This window comes from Zootoca vivipara, chromosome 4 (assembly GCF_965207765.1).
Source record: "Zootoca vivipara chromosome 4, rZooViv2.hap1.1, whole genome shotgun sequence".
Classification (NCBI taxonomy): domain Eukaryota; kingdom Metazoa; phylum Chordata; class Lepidosauria; order Squamata; family Lacertidae; genus Zootoca; species Zootoca vivipara.
The window spans coordinates 19,646,319-19,661,989 of NC_142587.1; the positions used below are offsets into that span (position 1 = coordinate 19,646,319).

Here is a 15,671-nt window from a genome sequence, read left to right on the forward strand (position 1 = left end):
TCAGAGAACACTTGGAGAGGGCCAAGGAAGCGTACAAAAAGGGGGTGGATCGCCACAGGCGACAAGGGGAGGTCATCAGGGTGGGGGACAAGGTTTGGTTGTCCTCGGAGGGCCTTCCCACCAGAGGGAGGTGCAAAAAGCTGGCACCCAGACGGCTGGGCCCCTTCACGGTCACGCAACAGGTCAACCCGGTGGCATACAGGCTGGCACTGCCAGAGGATATGAGGGTGCATCCAGTGTTTCATAGATCGCTGCTGTCGCCGTACAGGGAAAGCAGCAGGCTCCGAGACAGCGAACAAACCCCCGAGGGAGGGGGGGAGAGGGGAGGCAGGGAGCAACTCAATGAGGCCACGGCCATCCTTGATTCACGGAGAGGGGTGGGGGGCCTGGAGTACCTCATGGCATGGGAGGATGCTCCACCGTCACAGAATGAATGGGTCCCAGCCACTCAGATACAGGAGGAATTCTTGGTGGAAGAATTTCACGCCCTCTTTCCCCACAGACCCAAGCCCTGGCACATGGAAAGGGAGGGGGAGGAGGAGGCAAGGGAGAGCAGCTCACCATGGCGCTGGGAAGCGGAGTTTGAGGAATCGGGAGACGAGATATGGGTGTCACCGAGATCCACACAGTCAGAGGCAGAAGCAGATTGGCAGCACATTTTTACCCCCACCAGCTCGGACGCCACGGAATTTTTGGGATTCCAGCCCTCCCAGGCGGAAGGGGGAGCCTCGCAGGACTGGGCGGAGGTGTTCACACCAACGGGCTCGGAAAGCACTGAGTTCTTAGGCTTCCAGTCGTCACCGACACCTGGGGGGGACCTGGGGAGGGGAGAAGGGGAGCTTGGGAGGGGGGTGGATGTGAGGGACAGGGTATATCGCGAAGTCCCTCCCCTCCTGAGTTCAAGCCCATCACCGACCACAGGGGAAAGCAGAGGGAGCTCCGATTCCAGTGGGGAAGCAGGAAGTCGGGTCCGAGGCTCAGGCAAGGTAGCGGAGCCAGGGTCCCAGGTGGGACAGGAAGGGGGAAGTAAGGGGGGGAGACCCATCCCCCCAACTCCAGAATTACGCCGGAAGAGGAGGGGAAAGAGGATGGGGCTTCCAAGACTTTTGTGCTGGGGAAAGACGCGCCAAAAGTCACTTGGAGGTTCTGATACCGACTGACCACATCACTCCGTGTAAATAGCAATGACTTCAGCACTGTAAATACGCAGCACCAATAAAAGAATAAAATGCAGAGCTGCGTAGCGTCGTTACTCTGAAGTAGTCCACTCAGGCCACTGTGACAGCAGCAAAAAAAGTTAATGCTATTCTAGATCGCATCAACAGAAGTATAGTGTCCAGATCAAGAGATGTAATAGTCCCACTCTATTCTGCCTCAGTCAGACCACACCTGGAATACTGTGCCCATTTCTGGGCATCACAATTTAAGAAGGATGTTGACGAGCTGGAACAGGCTTCCACAACCTCAGCCCTCAAGATGTTTTGAGACTACAATTCCCATCATCCCTGACCACTGGTCCTGCTAGCTAGGGATCATGGGAGTTGTAGTCCCAAAACATCTGGAGGGCCGAGGTTGAGGAAGCCTGAGCTGGAACGTGTGCAGAGGAGGGCAACTGAGATGATCAAGGTTGAAGGAGCTGGATATGTTTAGCCTTGAAAAGAGGTGACTGAGAGGAGACAGGATAGGCACTTAAGGGCTGTCACATGGAAGAGGGAGCATGCTTGTTTTCTCCTGCTCTGGAGGGCAGGACTCGAACCAATGGCTTCAATTTGCAAGAAAGGAGATTCCGACTAAAAAGACGGAAAAAGCTTTCTGACAGTGTGAGCTGTTTGACAGTGGAACGGTCTCCCTCGAGAGGTTGTGGACTCTCCTTCCTTGGAGGTTTTTAAGCAGAGGTTGGATAGCCATCTGTCATGGATGCTATAGCTGAGATTCCTGCATTGCAGGGGGTTGGTCTGGATGACCCTTGGGTCCCTTCCGATTCTATGTTCCTTGTATGCTAAGCATGATTTTTATGTGTGTTCCAAGCCATAAAGGGAAAAGAGCCATTGCTGCTAGAATACCTTTTTTAATTGTTATACCCTCTCCGTTGCAAGGTCCGTCATCCGGTCATCTGTGCCAACAACCATGTCTTCTGTTCCATTTGTATTGAAGTGTGGCTGAAGAACAACAGTCAGTGTCCTGCTTGTAGGATCCCCATCACCGCTGACAATCCTTGCAAGGAGGTCATAGGTAAGGCAGCCTTTCACCCTCCCATCAAATGCATGCAGAATCTTTTTATCCTCTGAATGGCATGGAGCCTTTGTAGCATCCGGCTGCGCCATTTCTGCCGAGGCTCGCAACCGGCTCTTGTATTTTCATTCTGTGCCTTTTTTGCAAAGTTGGCGTCCATTTCACTAGATCCCATTTTGTTTTTGCAACATCCCCGAGAAAAACAGATTTGACTGCGATAGTGTGAATGGGACAGGTTATCCAGCAAACCCAGGTATTCCCAGCCATAGCCTTGATTCTCCAGCCAGTGTGCTGCAGTGGGGTGTAGTGGTTAGAGCAGGTGTCGCCAACGCAGCACCCACAGGGGCACGTGCCAAGACCATTCCTGGCACCCACAGGGTCCCTCCCCCTGCTGAAATGAGGCTTGAAAGAAGCATTCTGTTGTAGCCAAGAGAATAGATTCAACATGTGCTTAGCTGTGCTAAATGTTTGTTGTTTGTGCCAGGGACAGTTTCTCCAGTTTTCAAATCGTGTACCCCAAAAGCTGGCAACCCAGAAGCGGAGTGTCAGGCTGGGAAACCTGAATTTAAATCTCCGCTCAAGCCGTGAAGTTTACTACTTGACCTTGGGCCAGTTACTTTCCCCCCCCTTACTTAGCCTACCTCAAAGGGTTGTTGTCAGGTATGTGTGTTACACATTCCAGGAAACTGCATGGGAGCGATCGCAGAGATGGTGGCAACCCCAGATTATAAGTAAAGAAGATTTTAGCCTGAAATCCTCTACCTGGCAGCAAGGCCTATGGAAATCAGCATTCTGATTTCTGAGTAGACATGCAGAAGGTGTAATGAATTTAATAAGTAAATAAAAATAAATACAACTGCATCTCTCAGAGCGTTTGTCAGGGGGAGAGTGACCTTAGGATGTGACAGCCTTTGTGAATCGTAACCTTAACATAAATTATATTTAAACTTCAAAACGAAGTGTGCCGACTTGCTGCACCCTCCAGATGTCGAGGTAGGGAGGCTGGGTGTTGTAGTCCGGAGACATCTGGAGGGGCTGCAGATGTTTAGAAGAAAGCTGAGCGCTGAACGGAGCCTCGCTTGTTGTGTTGCTGCAGGAGGGACGAGTGAAAGCAACCCTGTGTTCAGCCCGGAGGTCAGGAAACAGCTACGCAAAACGAGGCTCGAGCTCATGCACAAAGAATATGAGGTAAGACGGTGTGTCAGGAAGGGTGGTTTGTGAGGTTCTGGTTTGTATGGAGCCAACTCCCTTGGGGCACGTTAGGGATGGGGAACCAACAACCTATGGACCTTATTAGGTCCGCAAGGCCATTTTGGCCAAGCCACACCCACCTGCCCTACACCTGTGAAGTGTGGGGCAGGTAATGACCTGGCTCAGGTAAAAGCAAAGTGCTCCACAAGACTCAGCTATCCGGCTGCCCGGCCTCTTGCGGAACACTCCACGAGACAAGGCTTCGCAAGAGGGTCCTTGTGGATGTTCTGGGGGCTTTGCAAGCCCTGGCGAATCAGTGGGTTCTCTGGTCCTGTGTTAGAAACCCAGCCAGTACACCACCTGTATATTGGGGAGTTTAAGGTGTGCATTGGATGGAAGCCCTATTTTGAAACTGCTTTGTATTCCAAGGTGCTGTTCCATACAGATCTGGCTAAAATAATAATTATAAGAATAATAATTTATTATTTATACCCTGCCCATCTGGCTGGGTTTCCCCAGCCACTCAAAGTGGCTCCCAACAGAATACCTGTATTAAAAACACGATAAAACATCAAACACAAGAAACTTCCATAAACAGGGCTGCCTTCCGATGTCTTCTAAAAGTTGGATCGTTGTTTGTTTCCTTGACATCTGATGGGAGGGCGTTCCACAGGGCGGGCGCCACTACCGAGAAGGCCCTCTGCCTGGTTTCCTGTAACCTCACTTCTTGTAGTGAGGGAACTGCCAGAAGGCCCTCGGAGCTGGACCTCAGTGTCTGGGCTGAATGATGGGGGTGGAGACGTTCCTTCAGGTATACTGGGCCAAGGCCATTTAGGGCTTTAAAGGTTGGCACCAATACTTTGAATTGTGCACCTGCCTAGGTTCTGCTGAGAAAAAGATGTTGTGTGACATCAGCCTTTGGTCTGATCCAGTACCATAAGATCTCTCTCTCTCTCTCTCTCTCTCTCTCTCTCTCTCTCTCTCTCATGCACACACATACAGTGGACGCTCGGGTTGTGAACATGATCCGTGTGGGAGGCACGTTCGCAACCCGCAGCATTCGCAACCCACATCTGCACATGCGCGGGTTGCGATTCGGCGCTTCTGTGCATGTCTCCACCCCCATCGTTTAGCCCGGACATTGAGATCCGGCGCCAAGGGCCTTCTGGCGGTTCCCTCACTGCGAGAAGCAAAGCTACAGGGAACCAGGCAGAGGGCCTTTTCGGTAGTGGCGCCCGCCCTGTGGAACGTTCTTCCATCGGAGGTCAAGGAGATAAACAACTACTTGACATTTAGAAAACACCTAAAGGCAGCCCTGTTTAGGGAAGTTTTTAATCTGTGATATTTTAATGTATTTTGCTATTTGTTGGAAGCCGCCCAGAGTGGTGGGGGAAACCCAGCCAGATGGGCGGGGTATAAATAATAAATAATAATAATAATAATGCGCAAAGCGCGATTTAGTGTTTCTGCACATGCACGTGCGCCGAAACCCAGAAGTAACCTGTTCCAGTACTTGTGGGTTCGGCGCGGAGCACATACCGAAAAGACGCAACCTGAAGCGGCTGTAACCCAAGGTATGACTGTATATACATGCACCCTTTTATGACAAGCTCAAAGCCAGCTCATTTTCTGTACTGGGATCAGCCTACAAAAACCTGCAGGAGAATTGAGCAGTATAACAAAGAAACTTAGCCATTATTGTTGTTGTTTCCTCTCCTTTTTCCTCTTCTTTTCCTGCCTCCTGCAAAAACGTATTTCCCCTGCACCCGAATTTGCCTCACTCGGAAGGATGAAATAGAATCTCTGCAGAAGGAAGTGGAGGAGCTGAAAGAGAGCAAGCTTAGCCTGGAGGCGCAGCTCAAATCTGTCCTGCACCCCGAGACGCTAGACGTGTCTGACAAAACCCGGGCAAGTCCAGGACTCTCGGAGGACGAGCACAAGGTTGATCCAGAGACTTTGGCGGTATGGACACAGAAGCTTCAGGCGGCTAATGATATGTATGAAAAAGTGAAGGATGACATGGGAACACTAGCGGAGGTAACGAATGCGAAATCTGGCGATATTGAATGGGCAGGGATAGCGGGCAGTATAAACTCTTGTGTAATTTCCTAGGTGGGTTGGGAAGCGAACTAGGGTTGAGGCACTGGGTCAATGGTCCTTCTGTTAATTGGCCATGGTCCAATATTCCATGATACCAAGAACGCGGTTGTATGAGGGCTACGTTCCATCTTCATTTTTGACACACCGTCATTTAAGGTCACAAGCAACCTCTGAGCCGTGCGGGGATTGTGTTCTGGGTCACTGCACACTTGAGTGAAATAGTGCGCAATTGAAATACCCCCCCCCCCCTCATGTATTAGTGACACCTCTCAAAATAATTCAGCAATTTGAAGGTTATGGCTATTTAAAATAACTTTTAGTGCCTCTTAAGTGCTTGTGTAATTTTAAGTTATCATTTAAATTACAAACTATTGTTATGTATTTTGAAGATCTATATTTCTGTCTGAATCTTTTGAAACAATTTATAATATTCCAATTACAGTTTGTCATAAAAAACTATAAAACATAAAAGTTATTTTTAGAGCTAAAAAAAAAGAAATACCCCGTCCCCCATTCCGCCCTTTTAGTGATGTCTTTTATGATGTTTCCGGGTCACTTTGGGGCTTGGCGCTGTGTGCAACTACGCACGTATCGGCCATGACTAAAACGGAGGCTGTCTGTAATTAACAGAATGGTGCATAAACATTCCCTTCATGGCCGCCGAGATCATGTAACACCGAAAAACCTAGATTGGCTCCCAGTACGTTTCCGAGCACAATTCAAAGTGTTGGTGTTGACCTTTAAAGCCCTAAAAAGCCTCGGCCCAGTATACCTGAAGGAGCGTCTCCACCCCCATTGTTCAGCTCAGACACTGAGGTCCAGCGCCAAGGGCCTTCTGGCAGTTTTCCCTCCCTGCGAGAAGTGAAGTTACAGGGAAACAGGCAGAGGGCCTTCTCGGTAGTGGCGCCCGTCCTCTGGAACGCCCTCTCATCAGATGTCAAGGAAATAAACAACTATCGGACTTTTAGAAGACATTGGAAGGCAGCCCTGTTTATGGAAGTTTCTTGTGTTTGATGTTTTATGGAAGTTTTTAATGTTTGATGTTTTATTGTGTTTTTAATATTCTGTTAGGAGCTTCCCAGAGTGGCTGGGGAAACCCAGCCAGATGGGCAGGGTATAAATAATAAATTATTGCTGTTGTTATTATTATTATTATTACAGGATGGTGCATGCATGTTCCTTTCATTTAGGACCCACAATCTTGTAACTGTCCCTCTAATAATAATAATAATAATGATAATAATAATAATAATAATAATGATTTATTTGTATCCCGCCCATCCGGCTGGGTTTCCCCAGCCACTCTGGGCGGCTTCCAACAAAGATTAAAATACATTAAAATGTCACACATTAAAAACTTCCTTTCGCTCCACCTATTTTGGCTCCCCCACTCAACTTCTTCTCTCTCCAGATTGTCCACCCGTCCATGAAATTTGCTCAGTGCCAAAGAGCCACAGGACCTCATCCTGGCTTAGCATAATTTAAGCAATCTGTAGGGAGCCTCTGTCTCATGGTGTGCTAACCCACCCTTCCTCTTGCATGGTCAGAAGGAAGAGTTAAGACACTTCCCGTTTTGCTTAAGTGCCATTTGCCTGACCTTGCAGGCCCAATCCTTATCTGCGCCCACCCCGATGGGCTGACTCTGACAGGCAGGGCAACCCATTTGCCCGTCACCTAGATGCCAGATGCTCCACCTGCCTGCGAAAGTCCCATGTGCAGGCTCTGACAGTCAACTGGTCTGTCGGGCAATTGGGAAACGCAGCACAAAGGCGCTTTGCAAGCCCCGTGTCTGCGTTTCTCGAGCGCCAAGTCTTGGGTTGGCGGAGCGGCTTTGTATTGTTTGTCAGCTGCAGGGTCGTGCAGCCAATCCTGCAGGCTTGAACCAACGGCCCATCAGCTGGTAGAGGCATGACTTCAGCCCCTGTTTTTTGCAGGTGTCGGCTGTGCTGCTGAGCTCCCTAAGTGGGTACACCGTCGAGCACGGGGCAATAGGTGTGGTTTGGAGGAAACGGGGATGTGGGTCAAAATTCGGCCTGTGGGCCGCAGCCCTGGTGCGCAACTGAATTTCTGACCTTTTCTTTGTTGCGGGTGTGCAAATGTGTGCGCCTGTGGCTTCCTTGCCCTTAAAACTGAAAACGAGACACTGATTCCATTCGAGGAGACAAGAGGGGCTTTAAATCCTGAGGCTTATTAATAGCAGCATTCTGCAAGCGATACCAATGGGGCCTGGCAAATAAGTTGTCATCGCAGATTTTGTTCTCTAGTGTGTCTGTGCCTCTCTCTTTTTTTTCTATAAAGGGGGAAAGCCCCTTGACAATCTTAACTCGGTTTGGGAGAGTCAGGAAGCTGTTCGACACTCATTTTGCTGATACCTGCACATTGTAATGTTAATGCATTTAAAGTATTTAGTCATGTGGAGGAGAAGGAGGGGGGGAACATGGAATTGCCATTAGTACCTCCCCACCACCACCCCTTAATGACTGTCAGGCTGAACTAACATGGCTCTGTTTATTTCCCTGGGTAGAAGCCTTGCGGTGTATTTTGGGAATATAAATTAAAAATGCCTGTTCTCTCTCTCCAGTTTTTGCAAGCCATTTCCCAGGGTAATTTTTAAGTGGTGTCTCTGTCGAGGGTAGGCGGGCAGGGTCTCGGAGAAGAGGGAGCGGAGTTAACTGTTGCTCCTGTCTAAATATGCTTCCCCTCCTTTAAAGTCTTATAAACATTATGAGTGAGTTTGTTTGGGGTTTTTTCCCCTGCACGCTTACAATCCTATTTATTTCCATATAGGTAAATAAGAAGCTGAGGCTCGAAAACAGTGGCCTTGTGAGGGAGAACTTGCGGCTAAAGGCTGAGGTTGGAAGCCGATCGCCCCAGAAGTATGTAAATATTTTAAAACCTGTCGTGCATTATTCATTCGATCATACGCAGCTACCGGAGGACCATAACCGCCGTTGCAGGAATGCAGACTGGGCTGGTGGAGAGCTTTGTCTTTGTTTTCTGTGTGTGTGTGTGTGTGAGAGAGAGAGAGAGAGGATTAAGTAGGAATTCTGAACTGCTTGTCTTCCTTCAGACTTAGATGCTACATTCCGTCTCTGTCTGAATGCATGGTGATTTATATTAGATTTGTTTCAAAACAACCTAGAACGGTATTACAAAAACTGCTTGATATTTTCCTGTTTCCTACTTCCCCTCCCCCGCCCAACCACCATCCCAACCCCCTGTGCTGTTCTATAGACTAAAAAAAAAATAGATTTATTCATGAGTCCTCAAAGCAACTTGCACCAAAACAACTTGCACCACAGGTATTCAGGTGGAAATTTATTGGTTTTGTTAAAAGTGTTTGTGGCGCACCCTACAGCCCGAAGGTCCAAGGGTAGAGATTCAAAAAACAGGACAATCAAATCAACAGCAGGTAAAAATGATTCCCCATTCCTAACTACACCCTTGTTTTCAGATGCTTGGATGCCATGGGTGGCAAGGGGATCTATGGAAGTAAATTAATGGGCAGGCAAAGAAAGGGTAGAGCAGGGATAGCCAACACGGTACCCTCAAGATGTTGATGGACTTCAACTCCCATCACCCCCAGCCATGGGAGATGATCAGAGATGATGAGAGCTATAGTCCAACAACATCTGAAGGGTGCTGTCAGAGGTTGTTACGGCTACTCTTGAGTAACGACTTTTCACATACTTGTCTTTAAAAGAGTCTTTATTGGTGCATGTTATTTACAGTGTGGTGAGCTGTCGGGTTCACGTCCGCTTACTCCGTCTCAGAATCTGGCACTGCCCCTTTTCGCGACTTGGACCAACATAGCGGTCTCGGGACAGCGAATCTCCTCCCCTTTCTCCTCCTCCTTAATTCCGGTGCCGGGGGAAAGGGTCTGCGCTCCATCTTTTCCCTCTCCTCCCTTTCCATCTCTCTCCTTTCCCGCCTGTGGAGCAGGGGCTCTCCCATGCTGCCGGAGACCTGGCTCTCTCTCTCCGCTTCCTGACTAGCCCCTTCAGACCCCGCGCTTTCATGGCTGCTTGGGGACGAACTGCTCCTGATGAGAGGGGGAGGTTCTCTGTAATCTCTCCCCCTTACATCCACCATCCATTCTTCCTCCACCAATCCGTAATGTTTCCAGGCCAGCCTCAGAGCTGGGAAATTCTAGCCTACTCCTGGTTGCTCTAAAGATTACTTGGAGAACTTGGTGGAAAGCCATATTGTCCCCTCTTCTCAAAACGTTGGTTGAAACAGATCATAGCAATGTCATGCGGTAGAAGTCCACCATTGCCCCAATGACTCCTCCAGTAGTTTTGTGGCCATCGTCCATTTCCCCCCAGGACTCATACAACAAGTTTTGGAACTCGGGATCCCCAACATGGCACCTGTGGGCACAGTGGCACCCTTGGAAATTCCCATCGGGACCCACCAAGGCCCACCAGCCTCTTCCAGTGTTTAGTTCTTCTTCCTTTGTTGAATTTAAAGAGTGTGGTGAACAGCTCCTATCACTGACCATTGGCCATGGTGGTTGGAGGTGATGACAGTTGGAGTCCCAACAACTTCTGGAGAACTTCGTGTTCCCCACTCCTGATCTGCTATGTTAAAAGACCCATCGCTTAAAAGAACGGGTTGAGATTGGGAGAGCACAGTTGGTAGAGCAGGAGACTCTCAACCTCGGGGTTGTGGGTTTGAACCCCACATTGGACAAAAGATTTCTGCCTTGTAGAGTCCTTTCTGACTCTACAATTCTATGATCCTATGAGAGAGAGGGCAGTCATCTCATCTTGGCTGTCTGATGTGTGCAAACCACAATGTTGGGTCGGACATGAGATACATTCCTACCTAACTTCCTTCCTGTGTTAAATGCACTAGAAATAGACTGGTGGGTTAGTTGGTGTGCTGATGTAGCCCTGCTCAGTCTGTACTTTTCAGTGTGTCCCTTATGGCTGCTAGAATGTTGGTCTTTCTGAGGTCCAGAGACACTTCTTAAGAGAACCTGCGCTTGAGAGTACAATGCTTTCTCTTGGTAAGCAAATTAGAGGTTGCCTCTAATGCAGGTTGCATTAAATAAACATCTTACACATTTCTTCCATTGGACTTTTCTGCTAGATCTGCATATAAGTGAACTGTGCTCAGTTGTTGCGTGTTTTGCACAGACAAGTCTCTCTCTTCCTCTCGAAGTAAATGGCAGCTTGCTAACAGGCCCCCATGAGCTAGGCTATCCTTGCAAGGGGGGCTGCTACTGATGCATTGAAGATAGATGGTGACCAGCCTGAAGGGAAAGCGACATGCTCCCTGCTTTTCCAGCGGGAGACAAGTGTTGTTGGAATTTGAACAGCGGAGGGTGGGTTCAAATGCTGCCTCGGCCTCTGTTGGCAGAGCCCAACAGTACTTTTTGCAGCATTGGAAAGCAGGGAGACGGTGCCCCCCTCTGAAACTTGCATTTCGTTGTGTGCCCTTCCCCTCTCCACTCTGCTTAGGAGGACGACAAGAAGGCCCCAAGAGAATTTCCAACTTCTCCCAAATGCTTCGGCTTGAAACAGAAACAGAGTTAGCTTCACAGCCATTTTGAACGTGCAATAGCCTGGTGTCAGAGGTTCTTGCGACTACTCTAGAGTAACAACGCTCCTCATGCTTGTCTTTGAACAGCTTTTTATTAGTGCATGCTATTTACAGTGAGCTGGGTATGTACAACATGTCTGCTCAGTCCGATGCAGAATCCGGCACTGAACCGCCCCCTGACTTCCTCCAACATAAGAGTCTTGGGACAGCAAACCTCCTTCCCCTCCTTCTCCTGCGTAATTCCGGAACCGGAGGAAAGGGTCTACGCTCCATGTTTTCCTTCTCCCCCCTTTCCCCCTCTCTCTCTTCCTCCCTCCTGTGTCGCAGGGGCTCTCCCGTGCTGAGAGAGCCCTAGCCCTTTCTCTCCACTTCCTGACTGCTCTCCTCAGCGTCCTCGCTGCCCTTGCTGCTTGGGGAGGAGCTGCTTCTGATGAGAGGGGGAGGGACTCTATACTCTCTTCCCCTTACACCTGGTTTGCATAATCTCAGGGTTTTCGACCTTTTTGAGTCCACGGCTCCCTTGACCAACTACATTCTTCCTGCGGCACCCTTGAGGGGCTCAGGAGCCCAGTTATGTCACCCCTTTTCAGTAGAGGCAGCAGCTCCTCACCCCTTCTTCAAACACTCTCCCTTCTGGAGTGTTCCCTCGGCCTCCTCTCCTCTCCTTGGGAATCCTTCAGGCAGCAACTGCCACTGCCCCTGATCTTTGAGCCCCCCACCCCCCAAGAGAGGTGCCTCCTCACACAGGGGCCTGGGAAGAGGATGCCCCCAGCCTTAGCAGCCTGATGGAGACTGGCCAAAGCTGAATGTGAGGCCATCTTACTCACCTTGGGACTCAGCAGTAGGCATCACAGGGCCTGCATGGCGGCAAGGCACCTCTTCAGCACCGGACACTCAGCTCCTAGGCAGGCCTTGCACACAGGAAGCACAAGAAAGGCCAACACAGGGCCTGTCTGCCTGCCCAGCCGTCCACTTGGTGGACTGGCTGGCTGGGCTCCCTCACCCACTTTGCTTACTTACTGCAAGGCCACCTCTGCTCCTGGCACCCAGCACCCCCTGACCAGCCCCAGAGGCACCATTCACCTGGGGAGCCTGTAGCTGTGCAAGCCTTCGGGAGGCAGAGGGCGCAAGAGGGCATCAGAGGAGGGAGGGAGGGAAGGAAAGAGGGACAGAGGCCAGGGTTGCCCACGGCACTCCTGACCACCATTCAAGGCACCCCAGGGTGCCACGGCGCACGGGTTGGAAACCACTGCTGTAAGCCAAACTATAGTTTTCTGAGACCATGTGAAGGTGGGGGTCCCAGAGAAGAGTCCACAGCCAGTTTGTTCTTCCTTAAGGTCCTTTTTGCTGCCATGCTGAGCTGAGGTGAGGTTTGGCTTAGCAACACGAGTCACTGACACTTGACGGCAAATACTTTCAGGGCGGCTTACAAACGGGAAAGTAGCAAATATTTAAGTGGCGAGTAAAAGTGGCCAAACCCACCCACCCACCCCCAGCCTAAATTCAGACATCTTGAGAAACTAGGAAGAACTTGGCCCAGCACAAAAATGATAACCGATACATTTATGTATGTATTTATGTGTGTGTGTGATACTTCTACGCAGCTCTTCAGTTCAAATGAATACTCAACAAGGCTTAGAAAAGAAACGGAAATCCAATATGCAAGATTCAAACCGCAAATACAATGACTGAAAGTAGCGTTTGTTAACTGCAGCACCAAAACAAATGTTAAATATATTTATAAGTCTGTGCAGGAAGATTTCAGCTTGTAGTCTGTTCACCTGACACAGTTAATTTTTGATCGGTTTTTGTTATTCCTTGCACCTGTGGGCGTGCTTCATGTTGCATCTTCAGTCTCTTGGTCGGGTGTGCACTTCAGCAATTGCAGAACACTTTTAAGTTTCTCTAGCCACATCCTTCAGAACTGATCAGCTCTTCTGTCTATGGGCTTACCCCCAATTTTGGCTCGGGTGAAATTTGAGCAGCAGCTCTCAGTAGGAACCAGGCAGAGGGCCTTCTCAGTAGTGGCACCCGCCCTGCGGAACGCCCTCCCGCCAGATGTCAAGGGAATAAACAACTATCTGACTTTCAAAAGACATCTGAAGGCAGGGGCTCATCTTCCAGCGTCATAACTTTTATATGCCTGTTGTCTTTGTCCATGGAGTTTTCTTGGCAGGGATACTGGAGTGGCTTGCCAGTTCCTTCTCCAGGTGGATCACGTTTAGTCAAAACTCTCCACTATAACCTGTCCATCTTGGGTGGCCCTGCATAGCATGCTTCTCTGAGTTATTCAAGCCCCTTCGCCACGACAAGGCATTGATCCATGAAGGGGTCTGGTGTTTTATTGTGCTTTTAAGTCTGTTGGGAGCTGCCCAGAATGGCTGGGGAAGCCAGATGGGCGGGGTATAAATAATAAATTATTATTATCATTATCATCATGAACCAATCAAACGTCCTCAGGGTGAATATTCTGCATCTGGGGGGCTATCACCCTATCCTATGCCCTTTTTAAATGTGGGGCTTTTTCGAGTGGGGGGGGGGGTTATTGGGTTGTTGTTGTTGTTGTTTTGATTATGTATTTTGTGGTTTTATATTTTGATTTATTCTGTGAACCTCCCTGAGACCTCCAGGTATAGGGCAGTATATAAATTCAATAAATAATAATAACATAATAATACCGTAATACCACTGAGAAGGCTCTCTTCCTAATTGCCACCTGGCTCACTTCATGGGGCAGCCGTAGGAGGAACTCTGAAGATAAGCCTGAGTTTACAGGTTGAGAAAGGGCATATCCTTCAGAGATCTAGGTACCAAGCCATTTTAGGCAGGCACCAGGACTTTGAATTACGCCCAGAAATCTTAACTAAAACTTGTGAAGCTTAAGCGATCTAGGGAGTCAGCACAAACTCTTCATCAAAAGCACCGCTCTGCTCAACTGACTGCTGTGTTTTTTTGAAGTTTGCGGGTTTGGAGTTCCAAGGAAACAAGCAGCTTTGCAAAAGATTTTTTATTTTATTTTAAGTTCCAGCACTGCGTAAGCCAGGAGAAAGCTGTACATCAGAGAGGGAAAAAATAATCGCAAGGCTCCAAATGAGTCTTTAAAAAAAAAAAATCTCTAAAGGATGGTGACAATTACTGAATTTCATATTGGCATTTTTATATTTGACAAGGTGACATTGCGGATGAAATGTATATTGTAAAACACTGCTGAGCTGTAAGAAAATGATTGAATGTAAATATTTCAAGATGTGGACTGCTGTTCAAATGTTATCATAAATCTCTGCCATTGTTTTAGGGGATAATTCTTCATGCATATTTGAGTTGAATGGATAGGTCCAGCCCCTGGTAGGGTAATCTTCTGCTTGTTATTGCCTTAGTTCTGCTAATGGTTTAATTTTCAGCCGTAGACTCTCTTTTTTCCTGAAGTATTCTCTGCTCCCTTTTATCATAGATGTAGAATTTTGGGGCTTAACTAGGGCATAATCGCCATGCTCTTTGTTTTGTCGCAACGTGGTGCTTTGCTTGACTTGAAAAGACATGGGCATGACCCATCCTAGTGTGGGCGCAGCTTCCAAGAATGGAAAAGCTGGTATCATCATCATTTTAGTTGTACCCCACCCATCTGACTGTGTTCCCCCAGCCACTCTTGGGCAGCTTCCAACAGATATAAAAACATAATCAGAACATCAGACAAACTTTCAGATGTCTTCTAAAAGTTGTATAGCTATTTATCTCCTTGACATCTGATGGGGCGGCATTCCACAAGGTGGGCGACTCTACCCTAAAGGCCCTCTGCCTGGCTCCCTGTAACTTCACTTCTCGCAGTGAGGGAAGCGCCAGAAGGCCCTCGGAGCTGGATCTCGGTGTCCGGGCTGAACGACAGGAGTAGAGATGCTCCTTTAGGTATACAGGGCCAAGGCCATGGAGGGCTTTCTCCTGCACCATTCTCCTGCCTCAGAGCCTTCCCAGTCTTATATTTCCATGGTAGGTTCCCTAGGCTGTTGCCTCCCCACATTTTTCCTCATCTAGCCAGTCCTTGGCAAGAATCTGTATTGGAATTCTTTTGATGACGATACTGTTTTATCGCTTGTGGTATGTTGGCCAGGAATCTATTGGGAGGATGGGCAGGATATACATTTAAGTAATTGTCATTATTTATGGCAGTGTTTCCCAACCTTGTGCCTCCAGCTGTTTTCGGACTACAATTCCCATCATTCCTGACCACTGGTATTACTAGCTAGGGATGATGGGAATTGTAGTCTCAAAACATCTGGAGGCACAAGGTTGGGAAACACTGATTTATGGAACTTAGTAGTCCCTTCTTTAAATGAAACCCCTTTTTTAAAATGAAATGTAAACTCAGCACAACTTACAATAGTTACTGTATATTCCTGCGTATAAGACTACTTTTTAACCCAGGGAAATCTTCTCAAAAGTCGGGTGTCGTCTTATATCCTGGGTCGTATTTCTTTTACGGCGAGTATATCCCAAACTCTATATTTTAAATGGAAAAGTTGGGGGTCATCTTATACGCCCAGTCGTCTTATACACCGAAATATAGGGTAAATAAATAGCCCAGCAATGCCTGGAGAGAGCACAGA

General features: G+C 48.5%; 1 protein-coding gene across 1 annotated transcript in view; it reads left to right on the plus strand.

Annotated features, from left to right (window-relative positions):
* OBI1 (ORC ubiquitin ligase 1) overlaps positions 1–15,671 on the plus strand; it is a 35,438-nt gene that overhangs the window by 15,496 nt on the left and 4,271 nt on the right. Inside the window, exons 2-5 of the mRNA XM_035116117.3 lie at positions 2,097–2,232; positions 3,329–3,420; positions 5,212–5,460; positions 8,311–8,399. Coding sequence (XP_034972008.3) covers positions 2,097–2,232; positions 3,329–3,420; positions 5,212–5,460; positions 8,311–8,399 — 566 coding nt within the window. The remainder of the gene's footprint in view (positions 1–2,096; positions 2,233–3,328; positions 3,421–5,211; positions 5,461–8,310; positions 8,400–15,671) is intronic.